Source organism: Mustela erminea, chromosome 17 (assembly GCF_009829155.1).
Source record: "Mustela erminea isolate mMusErm1 chromosome 17, mMusErm1.Pri, whole genome shotgun sequence".
Classification (NCBI taxonomy): Eukaryota; Metazoa; Chordata; class Mammalia; order Carnivora; family Mustelidae; genus Mustela; species Mustela erminea.
In genome coordinates this window covers 341283-362548 of record NC_045630.1, presented here as the reverse complement: position 1 = coordinate 362548, position 21266 = coordinate 341283, and the positions used below count along the sequence as shown (strand labels likewise).

The 21266-nt window shown below is 40.6% G+C and overlaps 1 protein-coding gene across 7 annotated transcripts in view; it reads right to left on the bottom strand.

The window, feature by feature from the left end:
• The window catches only part of DCAF6 (DDB1 and CUL4 associated factor 6), a 142211-nt gene that overhangs the window by 62032 nt on the left and 58913 nt on the right, over positions 1–21266 (bottom strand). For all 7 annotated transcript variants that reach the window (XM_032318047.1, XM_032318048.1, XM_032318049.1 and 4 more), the window contains exons 8-10: positions 9984–10077; positions 8565–8684; positions 6743–7003 (exon numbers count right to left, since the gene is read on the bottom strand). In XM_032318047.1, the coding sequence (XP_032173938.1) occupies positions 6743–7003; positions 8565–8684; positions 9984–10077 (475 nt within the window). The remainder of the gene's footprint in view (positions 1–6742; positions 7004–8564; positions 8685–9983; positions 10078–21266) is intronic.

Below are 21266 nucleotides of genomic sequence, written 5' to 3'. Positions count from 1 at the left end.
GAGTGGTGTATTTAATTAAAAGCACATGGCTCCCTTAGGTGACTCATTTCTCAAGGTGAGACTCCAAAGTGAATTTTGTATGTGCTGATAACCACATTCAATCCAAAGAAACCACCTTCTCTAATCATATTCTTTTATCTAGATTAAAATAAGACCATTCTAAAAAGAGGAAGTCCTAAATCAATTCAAAATGAACAAAATAATTAAAAATTTCTTCCTTTTTATCTTTTTAGTAATTTCTATGCCCAACACAGGCCTCAAACTCACAACCCCAAGATCAACAGTTGCATGTTCCACCAACTAACTAGCCAGGCACCCCCAAATAATTACACTTTTTTTTTTTTTTTTTTTGTCAGAGAGAGAGAGCAAGCGAGAGCGAGCACAGGCAGACAGAGTGGAAGGCAGAGTCAGAGGGAGAAGCAGGCTCCCCGCGGAGCAAGGAGCCCGATGCGGCACTTGATCCCAGGATGCTGGGATCATGACCTGAGCCGAAGGCAGCTGCTTAACCAACTGAGCCACCCAGGCGCCCCATAATTACACATTTTAATAAGTGCTTTTCAGGAAGTAAACAGGGCTATATAAAAGAGAGTAATACTGCAGTAAAGGAGGGGTCTGGCTAGGGCAGTGAGGACACCTGAACTCAGACACACGGAAAACGGAGTTGGCTGCGATGCGCCAGGGGAAGAGCTTCTCAGGTATGGAGAACAGTACGTGCAAAGGCTCAGAATCAGAAACAAAGAGGCAGAAGAGAACTTGGCACATTCAAGGAAGAAAAGGAAACGACTGCAGGTACAGCCTAACACTCACTGGGAACTAAGAAAATACTACAGTGAGGTTAGAGAGGCGGGCAAAACCCAGGCCACATAGGTTCTTGGAGAACCACAGTAAAAAATTTCAAATTTTTTGCAGTTCTGCTCCTAAATGCAATTAGAAGTCTTTGAGGGGTTTTAAACAGCAACGCTACGTAATCTGATCTAACAGCGTAAAATCCTCACCTGGCTGCTACATGGAGAATGAAGACTAGGGAGCAAGGAGGTCAATTAGCAGACAAGAAATGAGGGGGACTGCAAGAAGAATTTGTTTTCGACGCAGAACCAACAGGACTTGCTGAGGGACTGAGCACAGACACGAAGGAAAGCAAGGAATCAAAAGTGACACACGGGCTGTTAAAATAAGCAAATGGGGCAGGTGGTTTTAAATTTACCGAAATATAAAGCAGCCAAGATGGAAGAATTGACCAGATGGGAAGGATCTGAAGCTAAATTAAGTTTAGTTTGGATATGTTAAGCTCAAGATATCCAAAGACAACCAAAAAGAAGAGTCAGACGAGCAGCTGGACACAGAAGTCTGCAAGTCAAAGCGGAAGAGGGGTCTGCTGACGTCCATCTGGAAATCTTCACCTTAGAGGGGCTAGTTAACAGCTACGGGAACCGATGCAGCCCCGCCAGGGAGACAGAACAGAGAAGAGAGTGCAGACTAAGGAGTTCTGCTAAAATATTCAGAAGTAAAAAGAACAAGAACTATCAACAGTGATTACTGAAAACCAGCTAGAGCTGGTAATAAAAGGATACGTGGTACCACAGATGCCAAAAAGGAAAGTGTTTCAAGAAAGCAATGTCAGACTATGTTAAATGCAGATGGATGAAAAAATCTAGTAAGATGCTAACAGAAGTCACTGGTGACTCTGACCAAAAGCCTCAGTGGAAACGGAGCTGAAAGGCAGAAGACGTCGGCTGACAGACAGGTGGACGGTGGTAAGAAAATGGAGACAGTGTGTGAGCACCTCTTGTGAAGACTGATTATGAAAGGAGCAAAGACACAGGCTGGGGGAGAGTGTGGGTACAGCACGTAAGGGAAGTTTTTTTTTTTTAAGATTTTCTTTCTTTCTTTGTCAGAGGGAGAGGGAGGGAGGGAGACGGGAGGCTGAGCACAGGCAGGAGCAGCGGCAGGAGAAGGAGAAGCAGGCTCCCCACTGAGCAGAGAGCCCGATGCAGGACTCAATGCCAAGACCCTGGGATCATGACCTGAGCTGTAGGCAAACGCTTAACTGACTGAGCCATCCAAGCATCCCAAGGGAAGAATTTCTTTTAAGAAAACAGGTAATAACAGAGCACGTTTAAGGTGGGAAAGGACCACTACCGTGGGAAAGGCGGTGCTAATGGCGCAGAGAAGCAGCAAAGGTGAGAATCTGGAAAGGGATGGCTCGCCTTTGACAAGAGCAGACATAATTTTTCCCCAAATGTGTCTGTTTCTATCACGGAAACGGGAATGTCAGGGGATTCAAAAGTAGGAAAGTGAGCGCTTCCCCCCACAAACTGCGTAGTGAAGGTTAATCAGCCGAGGGTAGGAAGAGGGAAAGGAGGGGACAGAAGTCTGAGAGACAAGAGGGCGTTGAGCACTTCGTCTAGCTGTCGGGCAACAATGCTGAAAGACTGCTCCGACGCGGCAGGGAGCAACCCGCGAGCTGTGTGCTTGTGACGTTCTGCACGACGCAGCTGTGGGCTAAGCGAAGGCCAATGACTGGGTTCACAAGGGGATTCTGCAGGCCAGTGTCCACATTCCCATCATCCCTTTCCTTCACCCCAGCAAAGTGACAGACGAAACACGAGGAACATAAAGGAAACATTTACATAATGTGGAATCCACAGCAAGGCAAGAAGTATACTTTTTCATTCTGTCTCTGTGCAAGGCAACAGAGGCACACCTCCAAGATTCTGCGGGTTTGGTCCCACAGCACCACAATAAAGCGAATATCCAATAAGGCAAGTCAGATGAATTTTTTGGCTTCCTTGTGCATATAAAAGTTACACCTACACTATTCCATAGTCTTTTCAGTGCAACTGCTATCTAAAATGTTAACATACATGCCTTAATTTAAAAATACTTTGCTGCTAAAAAAATAAAGGTAACCATCATTGGGCTTTCGATGAGTCACAACCTCTTCTGCTGGTAGAGAGTCTTGCCTTGAAGTTTCTGGCTGCTGAAAGGTGGGGTGGCTGTAGCTTCAATGGACTCTTTCACTAACGATTTCTCCATGGCACGTGACATTATTTTATACCATTTTATTCATAGCAGAACTTTCAAAACTGGAGTCTATCCTCTCAAAACCCTGCCGCTGCTTCATTAACCATGTAACATCCTACATTCTCTGTTGTCATTTCGACACTGTTTACAGCATCTTCACCAGAAGCAGACTCATCCGTACAAGACGACTCATCCGTTCAAGTCTGACCCTGAGACGGCGGCAATTCTGTCCCATCTTCAGGCTCCACGTCCCCTGCTGGTTCTCCTGCTATGTCCACCCCACCCACCATTACTTCCTCCACTGAAGTCTTGCATCCCTCAAAGTCATCCATGTGGGTTGGAACTGACTTCTTCCAAAGTTCTATTCATGTTGATATTTTGATCTCTTCCCATGAATCATGAATATTCTTTTTAAGTCGGCTCCATGCCCAGTGTGGGGCCCCAGGTAGGGCTTGCACTCACAACCCTGAGATCAAGACCTGATCTGAGATCAAGAGTCAGACACTTAACCGACTGAATCACCAAGGTGTCCTGACTCATGAATATTCTTAATAACATCTAGAATGGGGAATCCTTTCCAGAAGGTTTTCAATTCACTCTCCCAGACCCAACAAAGGAATCACTATCTATGACAGCTGTGGCCTTACAAAAGGTATTTCTAAAATAAGAAGGTTTGAAAGTCAAAATGAGGGTTGACCCGAGGGTTGCAAGATGGATGTTGTGTTAGCAGGCATAAAAACATTAATCTTGTACATCTCCATCAGAGCTCTTGGGTAACTAGATACACTATGAATGAGCAGGAATATTTTGAAAGGAGTCTTTTTTCCTGAGCAGCAGGTTTTAACAGAGGACGTAATATCCAGTGTACCATGTTGTAAGCAGACGTGTTGTCATCCAGGTTTTGTGGTTCCATTTCTAGAGCCCAGGCAGAGTAGCTTAGCATAAATCTTAAGGGACCTAGGGTTTTCAGAATGGGGAATGCTGGCTTCAAACTTTTCTCCTGAAGCTTCCGAATCTCTCTGAGCTTTCGCAGAGTTGAAGAGAGCGAGGGGCCTTGCTCTGGATTAGGCTTTGGTTTAAGAGAACGTTGTGGCTACTTCATCTTCTATTCAGAGCACTACAACTTTCTCCATGTCACTTATCATTCACGTGTCCACTAGAGCAGCACTTTTGATTTCTTGCAAGAACTTTTCCTTTGCATTCACACTTAACTAGCTGTTTGGCACAAGAGGCCTAGCTTTCTGCCGGTCCAGGCTTTCAGCATGCCTTCCTAACGAGCTCTGTCATTTTTAGTTTTTTATTTAAAGAGAAGTGAGACTCTTCCTTTCACATGAACACTAGGAGGCCATTTCGGAGTCACGAACTGGCCTAACTTCAATACTGTTGTATCCCAGGGAATAGGGACGCCGAAGGAGAGGGACAGAGAGGGCAACAACTGCTCAGCGTCAGAACATACACATGTTAACAGAACAAGTTCACTGTCTTATGCAGGTGGTGTTCGTGGGGCCCCAAATCAACGACAGTAGTAACATCAAAGATCACTGATCACAGATCACTGTAACAAATACGGTAATAATGAAAAGGTCTGAAATAGTGTTAGAATTACCAAAATGTGACACAGATGTGAAGCAAGCAAATACTGCTGGAAAAATAGTACCAACAGACTAGCTCGACGCAGGGTTGTCACAAAGCTTCAAAGTGTAAAAAACAAAATATATGCAAAACACAACAAACTAAAAGCACAGTAAAATGAGTTATGTTTATAGTAAAAATCATGGCTCTAAACTGACACTCCCCCTTACCACATGGATAGTTCCTAGTATCCATAAACCTATCTGAACCCAGAAGTGCAGAAGAGATTGGGAAAACAAAAAACAGAAAAAACTCATTAAGTCCTTATTGTTAAAATGCTGTACTCTGGGATAATGAAACGCTTGTTGTCAAAACAATTCCAGGCATAATCTTTAGATATAACAACTAACATCAAATTATTTTCTTCAATACTGACTCTATATTCCTAATATGGAAGTATTCTGATTTTCCATAGTGCAGTCAACCAAAATTCTTTCAACTGGTAGAGACCACTTAAAAATATTTCTTTACTTCTTTAAAAAAATTACAGGCAAAGGGTGCCAAGTAATGATCAAAACAATGATTACATGATCATCACAATTTTTCTCCTATTTTGATGATTCAAATGACTACTTACATTACACTTAGAATGTAATGACTACTTATACTTACATTAAATACTGAAAGGGATTTAGCAATCTGAAATGCAGTGTTTATTGTGTGAAATATCTGCACCAAAAAAGTAAAATGAAACTCCAAACAAAGTACTTTACTCAGCAATATGCTTAGAAACAAAAAAACTAGTTAGGGTTCAGTGGCATGTGAATATAAGCTAGGGAATCTTCTTGCCAAGTTTTCCTGATAACTTTTAACTGACCAGAATCTTTAAGAATATTTCTGAAAATGCTGTAACTTTAAAAAAAAATTTTTTTTAACCAATTTTACCTGCTTTGACAAGCAAACTTTTGACTGATTCTGTCATTACTTCCCAAACACTCCAAAATATCTTACTTTCTCATAACCTGAAACACTATGTCAACTAGACAGTGGAAAACCTGACTTTAAAGCTCAGATTTAGCTATTATAGATAAATTGTGCACAAGTCTTAATAGTTACATAATTGACTCTGGCTTCTATTCCCATAGAAACTGAAACGAATTACCAAAATGGGATATACAATAAAAGAATGCCTAAGATACAAGACCCTGTATTTGGTGATCTGGTATTAGGTTTCAGAGACGAATAAAGTGACAGCTTGGCAGTCACACTGTTCGGAATTTTTATAGGTTTTAGCTTAGGCCTGCCAGCTGTATCTCTAGTTGCTAATATATTTATTATATGTCAAGTAAAATGCCTCTTTAGAAGAACCCAAAGAAAAATATGAAAAAACTCCTAGTGGTTATTATAATTACATGTACACAGTTAAAATGCCAAGTAAATTATAGTCGTATTTGCTGAAAATTACTGTTACAAATACTAGTACATTCCACAGTTGGGGAAAGGGGGAGTTGGAACATGAGGAGTTTTAGTACTGAGAGGACAACAGTATTTTAACAGAATTTAGGGGTTGATTTTTTTTTCACTAATAACAAGTTCCAAGAAGACAAGGACTTGTTAAAATAATTTTTCATGTAAATATAGGAGAAATAAATCTTTTGGTAAATGGTATACGTTATTGACAAGACATGTTATCAAATGTAACATACGGAATGTATTTAATGTATTTTATGATGTAAAGAAAAATAATAAAAACTATAAAAGAGAGGAACTGATAACAGAGATACAGCCGAGTAAGTCTAGAAAAACATCTTCATCTATAATGACTTATAAACGTAATCTTTAAGTCAAACACATGAAGCTATGTCAAAACACTATCTGCTGGTACCTGTATTTTTTAAAGAATTGTCTTAGGTAAACTGAAGATTCTGGTATTTGTTAAATTCATGCAACAAGTTAAATTCATGTGCAAGTTAGGCACACGTGAAGTTTGTCTTTAAGTTACATGTTCACGGCATAGTACGCGTCATTCTGATTTATTCCGGCAAGAACAAGTTCATGTGATTTAGTATCTTTCAAACCAGCCCACAAAGAGGTATTCACTGTCAGAAATCATCAGGCGAAGCCCACGGAAAGAGTGCGTCCTCACCAGACTGATGATGCGTGCGGCGTCCAGATGCCTCCACAGGCTGCCTGTGCTCACGGTCTGGGGAAGACAGCGAGGAAGCAGGAGGAGGGCTTTCTGTAGAGGAGGGCGTCAGGTGAGCCTGCGCAGACACTGCAGGGGACGTGGAAGGCTCAAGCGACTGGCCAGCCGAAGGATCTACTTCCATCGCACTTTCCCCCACTTCCAAACCAGCGCTTGAGCGGGCCGTAGGAAGAGCGGACACATCCGACTGGCTCGTTCCACCTTCAAAACACACACGTTAGTGCAGATTCAAATACTAACTGCTTTCCAAAGCCAGTTACTCGAAGGAGATATATTCAAGAAGTTCATGTGCAGCTGTACATGCCTGTACACACACAGAAATATGTAATTCCAGGATATTAAAAGCACCCAGGGATGGTTTGATCCCTCTGACCAAATAGGCTAATCAAGAGAGATAAAATCTATGTACAGAACATTTTTGTTAAAATAATCAGTCTTTCAAGATCAATACGGTACCTTCATTTAGACAAAGCTAAATAATAGGTTGTGAAATGCCTACAAATAACATCTAGTCCCTTTAATTTGAAGATGATGTTTCTAATTTAATGACTGGCTAAAAGGAGAATGGATTTTATTTGTTTGTCTGCTTATTTCCTTATTCCAGAAGAAGAGAGCATGCACAACACTGGAGGCAGGAGGGCCGACAAAGAATCTCCAGCAGGCTCCACGCCAAGCACAGAGCCCTACATGACCCTGAGGTCCATGACCTGAGCCGTTATCAAGAGTCAGACGCTAAAACAACCGAGCCACCTGGGGTCCAGGAGAATGAACTTTATTGATATGTTTCCATTCTACAACATAATGTCTTCTTTGGTAAATATTTGAGAAAAATTTTATTGGGAAGAGTAAAGTTACAAATAGGTCGGAACAGAATTAAGTTCCTGATTCCTGCTTCATTAGCAATAATGTGTTAACCACTAAACTAACATGATGCAGCCATGATTTAAAAAGGCTTGAGTTTCTATGCCTTATGCTAGGCTTCGTGCTATCTGCAAAGGAATAATTAGGAATAGTCCATAAACAATTACTGTTTCCCCTCAAGTCTAGATGTTTCTAAAAGAAATATGGAAGGGACTAACCCAACTCATGTCTCACAAGAGGCAACTACCAGAGAATATGAAGTTTTCTCTTTTAATTATCATGACTTAATTGTTTCTTGTTTTAAATTTAAGCACAAATTCAATAACTCTTAGGCAAATCCACAGTCAAGGAATTTTTTTATAAAGTTAACTGAAATCAGGAGTTAATAAGAATCATTTATGGAAAAATTCTATTTAATTTTAAAATTTTGGGTTTTTAAGACAATAGGGAGCTAACTTTTACACTCCTCATTTTTGACAGAGATAAGTAACTTGCCCAAGACCCCAAACTACAAAGTAGTGAACCAAGATATGAAAATAGGTCAGCTAACAACTAGAAACAGCAACTAATAACCAATGCCTAAGTAAGATAAAGGAGAAACTATTCCATTATATAGAACTTCTCATCCACAGAGTTTTATGTATTTCCATTCTCAGAATGCATACAAAAACGCAATACAGAAAGGAAATATCAGAATTTCTTACTTTGCTTGAGAAAAGCAAAGCATAAGGGCCAGGTCTCCTGGTATGTGAAGGACAAATTATACCCAAGACCCTTGGTCCTCTACGGCTCGGCACAATACAGTTAAGAACCTAGGACTACCACAGATACAAAGCGGACAAACTGAACGACACCAACGAAACCGCCTTCGCCAGCTCCCGGCCGTCGCAGGAAAGACTACCTCGTGGCCGAGACCGTCCTCGTCCTCCGTTGCTCTGTGCAACTTCGCTTGCTTCTTCAAACCACCTCGACAGCATGTCAGACATTCTCTGCATCAGTGACACGTTGGGACTTTGCTCACCTAGAACAATACAGGTCTTATCAGTGAATTCAGTAGGAAGTCAGCTTCTTTCACTAATGCAAAAACCCAGATTGTAAGGTCTTTAATGAGAACATTTTTACAAAAAGAATCAAACTGCCTGACTAAATTCTGTGAGTGTATATAAATCTGTTAGCACTACTGGCACATTTCACAGTACATGTTTGTGGAAGTGACGCTCCATCTGAATTCTGAGCTCCTCAAGGACAGGGTTTACATCTCCTGAGTCTACTCTCGGTACCGCCACCCCGCCCACCCCCACCCCAGCCCACATCCTTACCTCCACCAACACGCAGCTAGGAAGGGCTCACGAATTGTAAACTGAACCGATTAAAAGAAAGGTTTGCCCTCTCACTTGCACTTCCTTAAACTCCACTTATTTTCACCACACTGGAAGCGTATTCCAGTGTGGTGAACACAGTAATAGAACCATTTATATAAAACCATTTGGGTTCTGAAATTAACAGAACCCGAAAGTATTGCATTTATCTCTTCCCTTTACTCCTTTCCTCCTTCAAATATATGAATTTTCTCTTAAGGGAATTACCAAATTAAGCATGACACCAAATCTAACAATTCTAAGCTACAATCATATAATTTAAAATGCAAATCATCTGTTCTTGGATTTTCTGTGAAAATTTAATTTTATACTTTATTGCCTTTATATAATGTTTCTGTATATTTAAATATATAAGATGATACCAAGTATAATATACTGGAGAATATGCTTTTGATCTTAAAAGAATTCAGAAGTCATTAAAGTAAGATTTTGGCTACAGACCAATTATTAAAATATACACAGATTAATTCTATTTTAAAAGTGTACCATCTTAAAGCTCCCAAAGTAATTTCTTATGCTTGTCAAAGGCACCTGATGAAAGAAAAAATAAATTCTTATCTATTATAAAACTCTTGAGTTGGAAATTAAAGAGTTTTCATTTTTCTTTTTGTCTAATAGGCAAAATTTCAGAAGTCTGATGATATCCGAAGTTTTATATGGCAATGGGCATTTCTATCCTTCCGGTAGGAATGTAAAACCGTGCATTTATTCTGGAGGGTAATGTGATAGCTATCAAAACTAAATGCGCCATCCCGTGACCCAGTACTCATTCCACTTTTAGGAATTCATCCTCAGATACACTTGCACAAGTATGTTAAGAAATATGTACAAGGATGTTTGTTTTAGCGTTACTTATAACAGCCAAAAAGAAAAAAAGAAGTTGTTAAAAGATTAATTTTTTAAAATTTCGTATTAGAAAAGGCTGAGCCAAGTACATGTACCATCTCGTTCTCGTTCACTCTCAGGCCTCGCTCGAGGTCCAGTATCTGACCAATCCCCACGAAGTCTCAAACGCTTCACTGGAGGCTGTCGTAGCTAAAAGGTGAAGAGAAAACGCATTTGCTCAAGTCTTAAAGCAGGCTTTTAAGTCTAACAGACTCTTTCCATGTCCTTGCTGTCTCTACTGAGTATGCAGAACAGATCCCAGGTCAAAATACGACAGACAGCTCTTACAGCGATGGCATCTACTGGTGGTGCAGCCTAACCCGAACATCTTCACCCTCAGGAGTCTGAATGTAACTTTGGAATCAGTGTAGGTGACTTCTAATTCCAACCGAATCTCTTTACAATTGACCACGGGAAAGTTATTTAACCAAAAGGAGCTTGAGTTCTCTATTACAATGACACACACAGTCTAGGTAAGGAGCCTACACACATGACAACAGGAACTGTCACTATTGTCTATTGTCTAGTTGTCTGTATTATTAACGGTTTACTCCCGGGTCCCCCTATCTACTGCAATCCTTCACTACTCACGTCGGGGTCTCTACATTTTCCCCTCATTCTTGGCTAATAACTCTTCCTCTTAGTTCAGAGAAAATAAAGTCAGTCCTGTAGAAACGACACTAAGCTCTTCAGCTGCATGCTACAAACGTATTGCCAGTCTCCAACTTCCTAATTCCTTCGGACCTTACTTAGAAGATGAATCATTTATTTTGTTTACGCTTACTCTCTCCACTGCGCTTTTCATTTCATTCCTTCACACTCAAGCACCTTGCTCCGACAAGGACTCTCCCACAACTACGTCCGTTTCCTTTCTCACTTCTTCCGTAAGACATGCTGACGGTTCCGTACCGTTCTGAACAAACAGAACATCTCCATTTTATACTCCTATTGAGCTCACTCTTCCCACATCTTCTGAAGCTTTCCTGTCAAGCTGCGTGAAAAGAAGCCTGCTATTCAGTCCGCCTTTCTCCGCCCTCCTCCCTCAGCTCGCTCAGTCGCCCCGTGATCCATCCCTCCAGCGCATTCATTCTCGCCAACCTCACCACCCGGGGACTGTGAAGCTCACCAATCAGGGAAACAACGATCAACGGTCACTCGCCATTCACAGAGCACCCTTCACAGCCTACTTCGTTTGAGGCCTATGGCACCTGACACTCTTGATTATTCTCTGTATGTTTTGCATTTTTAACATTTTTTATTGAGATGACACACACACCAGAACAGTCACCCTTCTAAAGTATGTAAGTCACTGACGCATATGCACAAAGCTGTGCGACCACTTGCACCGCCTCTAATTCCAGAACATCTGCATCACCCAAAGAGAAACCCAACAGCTGAAGCAGTGGCTCTCCCTTCTCCCACCGCTCGGCTCCTGGCAACCACTCGTGGACTTGCTGTCTCTAGCCATATGCCTCTTCTGGACACCTCATCTAAGTATGCGGCCCTTCTATCCCGCTTCCTTCACGTGCTGTAATATTTTCAAAGTTCATCCATGTTGCAGCATGTATCAGTATTTCATTTCTTTTAATGGCTCAATAATATTCTATTATTTGGATATACCATTTTTTTGTTTATTCATTCAACACACTATGAGTACTGAGTTGTTTCCACTTTTTGGCTGCTGTTCCTAATGCTGCTATGAACATATGTGCAAGTTTTTATGGGGACATATGTTTCCAGTTCTCTTCAGTATGTATTTAGAAATGGAATTGCTGGATCTTGTGATAACTCTATGTTTAACTTTTGAGGAATTGCCAAACTGTTTTTCAAAGCAGCTGCACCATTTTACACTACTATCAGCAATGTGTGAAAGCACCAGTTATTCCACGTCCTTATCAACACTGTTACTGACTTTTTAAAAAAATTTTAGCCAACCTAGTAAGTGCAAAGTGGTACCGCACTGTGGTTTTGATATATTTTGGTTACTAGATTCTAAATGGTAAATCAAATATATGATGCATAAACACTTTCTCTCATTTTGTGGATCAATCCCTTTATTTTTATTTTTTAACATAACATTCATTGATTTTCTTTTCCCTCACAATTAAGCAGATTTTGATAGAAACTTAGTGACAGCTCAGCTGCGAATTTTGTTTTCTCCTGGAAACCATACTAAGCAGCAAGACGGGGGGAAAAAAAGTCTACACCCTCAGGAAAGGAGAGAGAGGGTAAAAAAAACCTTCACAAATTCCCCAAGTATATAAGTATGGCTAGAAGCAACAGAGAATAGCAAATGTGCACAGGAAGCCATAAGTGTGACTGGGAGCAATCAGAAGACTAGAGGAAGCCTCGTGTGGCAACTGGCCAAAATCTTACACAGATAATCATCTCCAGAACCAGAGGGCCTCACTCTATATGTGAACTATATTTAGAATAGAGAAGGGCTCTGCTCCGTAGTTTTCAGGGAGGAACTGTATATTATACAAGCAAATAGCTAGTGTCATAACCTCAACAATTATTTCTGGAACGAGATCTTCAAGTTAAAAACAGTTACAACTTTGTGATTTTGAGACAAGGAAAATAACCTACTCAAGAATAATGAAAATGGGGGCGCCTGGGTGGCTCAGTGGGCTAAAGCGTCTGCCTTCGGCTCAGGTCATGATCCCAGGGTCCTGGGATCGAGCCCCGCATCGGGCTCTCTGCTTAGCTGGGAGCTGCTTCCTCCTCTCTCTCTCTGCCTACTTGTGATCTCTGTCTATCAAATAAATAAGTAAAATCTTTAAAAAAAAGAATACTGAAAATGCTACAAGCATTAATTCAGTCAAGAAAGACTCTTCTGAGCACCTTCTATGTGACAGGCACTACTCCAGGCATTAGGAAAAGATCAATGGGTAAATCATACAAAAACCCCAATGTTACAGTTTATTAACTAGTAGAGTAGGTGAACAATACGTGATAAAAAAGTAAAACACACAAAGAAAGTGTTAAGTGTTATGGGGAAAAAATTTAAGTAGACAAAGGAGTTGGGCATTACCAGTCCGTTAAAGGCTGTGACTTTAAACATGGTGGTGAAGTAGGGCCTCGCTGAGAACGGACAAGGGCAAATATCTAAAAATAGCTAAGAGAAAATAAAATCCAGATGCGCAGGAAGACCATTTCAAGTGCAGTAAACACAGATGCTATAAGGAAGACACATGCTTCAGCTGCCTGAATAAGTCAGCAGAGGCAGCCGCAGCGAGTAGAGTGCTGACAGAACAGCAGAAGTCACCGAATCGCAGGACATAAGCACTTGAATCCACTGACAGCACCTTCATTTTGCTTTGAGGAGATGGAGAGCCACCTGGGAGCACTGATCGGAGTAGCATAACTTGACTTGGTTTTAAAGGATTAATGGGCCACTACATAGCTAAAGGACAAGTAGGGGAGCTGGTTAAAAGCGACTACAGTAATGTAGGAGAGGGAGTGAGGCCTTGGATCAGGCTAGTAATGACAGTCGGAATGGGAAGTAGTACTACAGGTCTGGGATATGTAGTTTCGGCACAAACCATGGGGTCAGGAGAAAATGAGAAACTGGATTCAACAAAGTAGTCCATGACTGGAGTGGGGCAGGTACAGAAAATGTCAAATAGATTAATTAGAGGAAAAGACAGCAAAGACAACAAAAAGAAAAAAGAAATACAAAAATAAAGGCAATGAGAAATTTACGAAAATTGAGTACAAAAAAATACTAAAGAAGGGAAAAAAATGAAAGAGAAATTATTACAGGATTAAGAATTAAGAAAAAAGGTTTTGCAGCAAGATGTCGGAGTAGGAGACCAAGATATCATCAGGTGCCAGGAGATCAGCTAGACAGTTACCAAACCATTCCGAACACCAACAAGCCCAGCAGGAGATCGAGGAGAAGAACAGCAGCAATTCTAGGAACAGAAAATCAACCACCTTTCAGAAGGCAGGACATGTGGGGAAGAGAATCCGAAGCCACAGGAACATAAACCGCAGGGGGAAGGGCCGGCTCCCGGAGAGTCTGGAGCAGCCGAAAACAAAATCGGGACCTTTAGAAGAAGTCTGCTCCACTGATGGACGTCGCTCCAGAGGCTAAGTGGGGGGTGGTGAGTACAGTGCTGTCTCAGGACCCACAGGGTCACAAAAGGATCAGGGGGTGTCCGAGTACGGCAGATCTCCCAGGTGTCGGAGAGGGGAAACTGGCTGCAGAGATGGAGCCAAGGCATCGGTCCTCAGCTCGGGGTGACCTTAAGCCATGATCTGAGGCACATTCGGACCACTGCTCTTTCAGCAGGGACCCCATAAGTGACAGACCTGGGGAGACCCCGTCCTTCCTCTGGTAGGAGCAGCCCAGGAACACAGAGCAGGAATCTGCTGGGTTTGGAGACTCCAAACGGGGCCATGCACCAGTGACAGAAATGCTCTGTTACAGGCTGGGGGAACTCAGGGCACGGCCGGAGACCAGGGAGATGGGAGGCACTGACTGATTTTTCTCTGAGAGAGCAATGAGGAGCGGGGCCCTGAGCTCTTGGCTCCTCCAAGCCAGAGACTGGGTGGCTACCACACCGGAAGTGTTCAGGGAACACAAGCTCCGAGTGTGAACCAGGGAACACAAGCTCCGAGTGTGAACCGAGGCAGATTGCTTAGCCCAGCCCCTGGCAGGGGCTATACAATTCCCCCTCAAGCAAAAACATTTGAGAATCACAGCAACAGGCCCCTCCCCAAGAAGATCAGCAAGAACATCCAGCCAAAACAAGTTCACCAATCAATGAGATTGCGGAACTCCAGAGGTAGGGGAAGGCAACACATGGAATTCATGGGGTTTTTTTCCCCATGATCCTATATTCTTTCAAAGTTAAATTTTTTCAGTTTTATTTTTTCTCATTCTACCTTGTAAAATTATTCCTCTTTCCTGTTTTAATGTTTTAAACTATTTTATCTTAACAATGCCTTTTCTTAAAAATCTTATGTAATTTTCGTTGTAATAGTCATAAGGTCTCCCTTCATTGTATTACCTTATTTTTTGGATACATCTAGTCTTTTTTTCTTTAGAATTTTGGGATAGTTTCTTCTAAATGATCAAAACATACCCTAAATCAAGTGCATGGCTTAGTTCTAATCTCCAGCCTGATCACATTCTTTCCTTTTTTTTCTTTTTTCAAACAACTTATCAATTCCTTTTTTAGTATCTTTTTAAATAATCACCTTTACAGTTATACTCTATCCCTTTATCATGTTTACCCTTATTTTGTATATATATGTTTTTCTTTCTTTAAAATTTTGGGAGGTAGTTTATTCTAACAGACCAAAATACATCCAAAATCAAGTGTGTGGCTCTGTTCTATTTATCAGTCATATATATATATTTTTTCCTTTTTTCCCCCTCTACCTTCCCCCCCACGCCCGCTGGTTTTGGGTCTCTTCTGATTTGCTTCGTGTATATTTTTCTGGGGTCATTCCTACCCTTTTAGTATTTTGTTCTCTCATTCATGTATCCCCCCCACTTTTTTTTTTAATGATTTTATTTTTATTTGACAGACAGAGATCACAAGTAGGCAGAAGGCCAGTCAGAGAGAGAGGGGGGAAATGGGCTCCCTGCTGACCAGAGAGCCTGATGCAGGGCTCGATCCCAGGAGCTGAGATCATGACCTGAGTCGAATGCAGAGGCTTAACCCACTGAACCACCCACGTGCCCCTGTCATTCACCTACTCTTATCTGGATAAAATGACAAGGTGGAAAAACTCACCACCAAAAAAAAAAAAAAAAAAAAAAAAAAAAAAAAAAAGAGGCAGTACTGACAGGTAGGGACCTAATCAATACAGACATTAATAATATGTCAGAACTAGAGTTCAGAATGACAATTATCGAGGTGCTAGCTGGGCTCAAAAAAAGCATGGAAGATATTCGAGAATCCCTTTCTGGAGAAATAAAACCCCTTTCTGGAGATAAAAAGGACTAAAATCTAACCAAGTTGAAAGAAAAAAAGCTATTAATGAGGTACAATAAAAAAGGGAGGCTCTTACTGCTAGGATGAATGAGGCAGAAGAGAGAATTAGTGATACAGAAGACCAAATGATGGAGAATAAAGAAGCTGAGCAAAAGACATGCAAACAACTGCTGGACCACAAGGGGAGAATGTGAGAGAGAAGTGATAACATAAGACAAAACAATATTAGAATAATTGGGATCCCAGAAAGAGAAGAAAGAGAGAAGGGCAGAGGTGTATCACTGCAAATTATAGCAGAGAATTTCCTTAATTTGGTGAAGGGAACTAGCATCAAAATCCAGGAGGCACAAAGAATCCCCCTCAAAATCAATAAAAATAGGTCCACAACCCGTCATTAATAATAAAACTTAGAAGTCTCAGTGACAAAGAGAAAATCCTGAAAGCAGCTCAGGGCAAGAGGTCTGTAACTTACAGTGATAGAAATATTAGATTGGCAGCAGACCTACCCACAGAGACCTGTCAGGCCCGAAAGGAATGGCATAATATATTCAGAGCACTCAGTGAGAAAAATATGCAGCCAAGAAGTTGTCACTGAAAATAGAAATAGACAAACAAAAACTAAAACAATTAGCAAACACCAAACCAACTCTACAGGAAATATTGAAAGGGGTCTTCTAAGCAGAGAGCCTAATCGTAACAGACCAGAAAGGAATAGAGAGATTATACAATAACAGTCACCTTATAAGCAATACAATGGGACTAAATTCATATCTTTCAATAGTTACCCTGAACGTAAATGGACTAATCTACCAATCAAAAGACACAGGGTACCAGAATGGATAAAAAAAACAAGACCCATCGATATGCTATCTACAAGAAATTCATTTTAGATGCAAAGACACCTCCAGATGTAAAGTGAGGGGGTGAAAAACAATTTACCATGCTAATGAACATCAAAAGAAAGCTGGGGTGGCAATCCTTGTATCAGATAAATTAGATTTTAAGCCAATGACTATAATGAGAGATGAGGAAGGACACTGTGTCATACTTAAAGGGTTTGTCCAACAAAAAGATCTAACAATTTTTAAATATCTATGCCACTAATATGGGAGCAGCCAACTATATAAACCAACTAATAACAAAATCAAGGAAACACATCCACAATAATACAATAATAGTAGGGGACTTAAACACCCCCCTCACTGAAATGGACAGATCATCTCAGCAAAAGATCAACAAGGAAATAAAGGCTTTAAATGACACACTGGACCAGATGGACATCACAGATATATTCAAAACATTCCATCCCAAAGCAACAGAATACACATTCTTCTCTAGTGCACATGGAACACTCTCCTGGAACAGATCAGATCCTGGGTCACAAATCAGACCTCAGCCGGTACCAAAAGATTGGGATCATTCCTTGCATATTTTCTGACATCGATGCTTTCAAACTCAAACTCAACGACAAGAGAAAAGTTGGAAGGAACTCAAACACATGGAAGCTAAAGAGCATCCTCCTAAAGAATGAATGGGTCAACCAAGAAATTAAAGAAGAACTAAAAAAAAAATTCATGGAAACAAATGAAAATGAAAACACAATTTTTCAAAATCTTTGGGATGCAGCAAAGGCAGTCCTGAAAGCAATTAAATAGCAATACAACCCTTTCTCAAGAAACAAGAAAGGTCTCAAATATACAACCTAACCCTACACCTAAAGGAGCTGGAGAAAGAACAGCAAAGAAAGTCTACACCCCACTAGAGAAGAGAAATAATAAAGATCAGAGCAGAAATAAAGAAAACAGGAACCAAAATAACAGTAAAACTAATCAAGGAAAGTAGGAGCCAGTTCTTTGAGAGAATTAATAAGATTGATAAACCCCCTGGCCACACTTATCAAAAAGAAAAAAGAGAATGGACCAAAATTAATAAAATCATGAATGAAAGACGAGAGATCACAACCAACACCAAAGAAATACAAACAACCGTAAGAACATATTATGACCAAATACGGGTCAGCAAATTTGACAATCTGGAAGAAAGGGATGCATTCCAAGAGACTCTATAAACTACCTAAAGCAGGAAGAAACAGAAAACCTGAACAGACCCATAACTAGTAAGGAGATTGAAGCAGTCATCAAAAATCTCCCAACAAACAAGAGCCCAGGGCCAGATGGCTTCTCAGGGGAATTCTACCAAATATAACGAAGAATTAATACCTATTCTCCTGAAACTGTTCCCAAAAAAAGAAATGGGAAGAAAACTGCCAAACTCCTTTTATGAGGCATTACCTTGATCCCCAAACCAGACAAAAACCCAATTAAAAAGGAGAATTAGAAACCAATATCCCTGATGAACATGGATGCAAAAATTCTCACCAAAATACTAGCCAATAGGATCCAACAGGACATTAAAAGGATTATTCACCACAACCAAGTGGGATTTATTCCAGGTCTGCAAGGTGGTTCAACATCTGCAAATCAATCAATGTGATACAATACATTAATAAAAGAACAAGAATCATACGATACTCTCAATAGATGCTGAAAATGCATGTGACAAATACAGCATCCTTCCTTGATCAAAACTCTTCACAGTGTAGGAATGGAGGGTATATACCTCAATATCATCAAACCCATCTATGAAAAACCCACAGCGAATATCATTCTCAATGGGGAAAAACTGAGAGCTTTCCCTCTAAGGTCAGGAACACGGCAGGGATATCCACTATCACCACTGCTATTCAACACAGTACTAGAGGTCCTAGCCTCAGCAATCAGACAACAAAAAGAAATGAAAGGCATCTGAATCGGCAAAGAAGTCGTCAAACTCTCACTCTTGTTAGATGATATGATACTTTATGTGGAAAACCCAAAAGACCAATCCAAAACTGCTAAAACTCATACAGGAATTCAGTAATGTGGCAGGATATAAAATCAACACACAGGAATCAGTTGCATTTCTATACACCAATAGCAAGACAGAACAAAGAGAAATTAAGGACTCAATGCCATCTACAATTGTACCCAAAACCCTAAGATACCTAGGAATAAACCTAACCAAAGAGGCAAAGAATCTGTACTCAGTGAAATATAAATTACTCATAAAAGAAATCGAGGAAGACACAAAGAAATGGAAAAACATTGAATGCTCGTGAACTGGAAGAACAAATATTGTGAAAATGTCTAGGCTACCTAAAGCAATCTACACATTTAATGCAATCTCTATCAAAACACCATCACTTTTTTTTTTCAAAGAAATGGAACAAATAATTCTAAAATTTATATGGAGCCAAGAAAAAACCCTGAATAGCCAGAGGAGTTGAAAAATAAAACCAAAGCTGGTGGCATCACAATTCTGGACTTCAAGTTCTACTGCAAGGCTGTCATCATCAAGACAGTATGGTACCAGCACAAAAACAGACATGTAGGTCAGTGGAACAGAACAGAGAGCCCAGAAATGGACCCTCAACTCTATGGTCAACTAATTTTTGACAAAGCAGGAAAGAATGTCCAATGGGAAAAAGATGGTCTCTTCAACAAATGGTGTTGGAAAAATTGGACAGCCACATGCAGAAGAATGAAACTGGACCATTTCCTTACACCACACAAAAAAATAGTCTCGGGACACCTGGGTGGCTCAGTTGGTTGAGCTGCTGCCTTCGGCTCAGGTCATAATCCCAGGGTCCTGGGATCGTGTCCTGAATTGGGCTCCTTGTTCGGTGGGGAGCCCGCTTCTCTTGCTGCCTCTGCCAGACACTCTGCCTGCTTGTGTGTGCTCTCTCTAACTCTCTCCCTAACAAATAAATAAATTAAATCTTATTTAAAAAAAAAAAAAAAGTCTCAAAATGGATGAAAGACCTCAATGTGAGACAGGAATCCATCAAAATCCTTGATGAGAGGCAGCAACCTCTTCGATCTCGGCTGCAGCAACTTCTTCCCTGAAATATCACCAAAGGCAAGGGAAGCAAGGGCAAAAATGGATTACTGGGACTTCATCAAGATCAAGAGCTCCTGCACAGCAAAGAAAACAGTCCATAAAACTACAAGACAACTGACAGAATGGGAGAAGATATTTTCAAATGACTTACCAGATAAAGGGCTAACATCCAAAATCTATAAGGAACTTCTCAAACTCAGCACCCAAAGAACAAATATTCCAATCAAGAAATGGGCAGAAGACAGGAACAGACATTTCTCCAAAGACATCCAAATGGCCAAGAGACACATGAAAAAGTGCTCAACATCATCACTTGGCCTCAGGGAAATATAAATCAAAACCACAATGAGATACCCCCTCACACCAGTCAGAATGGCTAAAATTAACCAGTCAGGAAACGACAGGTGTTGGCAAGGATGCAGCTGTTGGTGGGAATGCAAGCTGGTCTAGCTACTATGGAAAACAGCATGGAGGTTCCTCAAAAAATTGAAAATAGAGCTACCCTACAACTCAGCAATCACAGTACTGGGTATTTACCCTAAAGATATAAATATAGTGATCCGAAGGGGCACGTGCACCCAAATGTTTATGGCAGCAATGTCCACAATAGCCAAACTATGGAAAGAGCCTAGATGTCCATCAACAGATGAATGGATAAAGAAGATGTAGAGTACACATACAAGGGAATACTATGCAGCCATCAAAAGAAACGAAATCTTGCCATTTGTAATAACATGGATGGAACTAGAGGGTATTATGCTGAGCAAAATAAGTCAATCAGAGAGAGACAATTCTTTCTCTGATATGAGGAATTTGAGAGGAAGGGTGGGGGGTTGCAGGGGGTAGGGAGGGAAAAAATGAAACAAGATGGGATCAGGAGGGAGACAAACCATAAGAGACTCTTAATCTCAGGAAACGGACAGTTGCTTGGTGGTGGGGGGGTAGGGTTAGGGTGGTTGAGTGATGGATACTGGGGAAGGTGTGTGCTATGGTGAGTGCTCTGAAATGTGTAAGCCTGATGATTCAAAGATCTGTATCCATGGGGCAAATAATACATTATACGTTAATATTTTTAAAATCCATTAAAAAAAGAATTAAGAAAATATAAAAATATCATTAAAACATAAGAAAAAATCATTGTGTGAAACTTTGATTCAAATTTTAAAATCCTTTTCAATCATTACTTACATCTCCAATCAAAATACATTATTCCTTCCTTTGCTCTATAATTCAATTAAGTTTTACATATTCATGTTTTTATATCTTTATTTCCACTAAACTGTAAATTCCTGAGTGAGAGGCAATGTCTTTGTCAACGTCATCCTTGAGTTTCTTAAATTTCTACAGGACCTAGTAAAGTAGATATTCAGTAAGTATCTGGTGAGTTGAGTGTGTCTGAACACTACTGTCAAGGATTTAGCATGAAACACTGAAGAAAAAGGTGGTAAG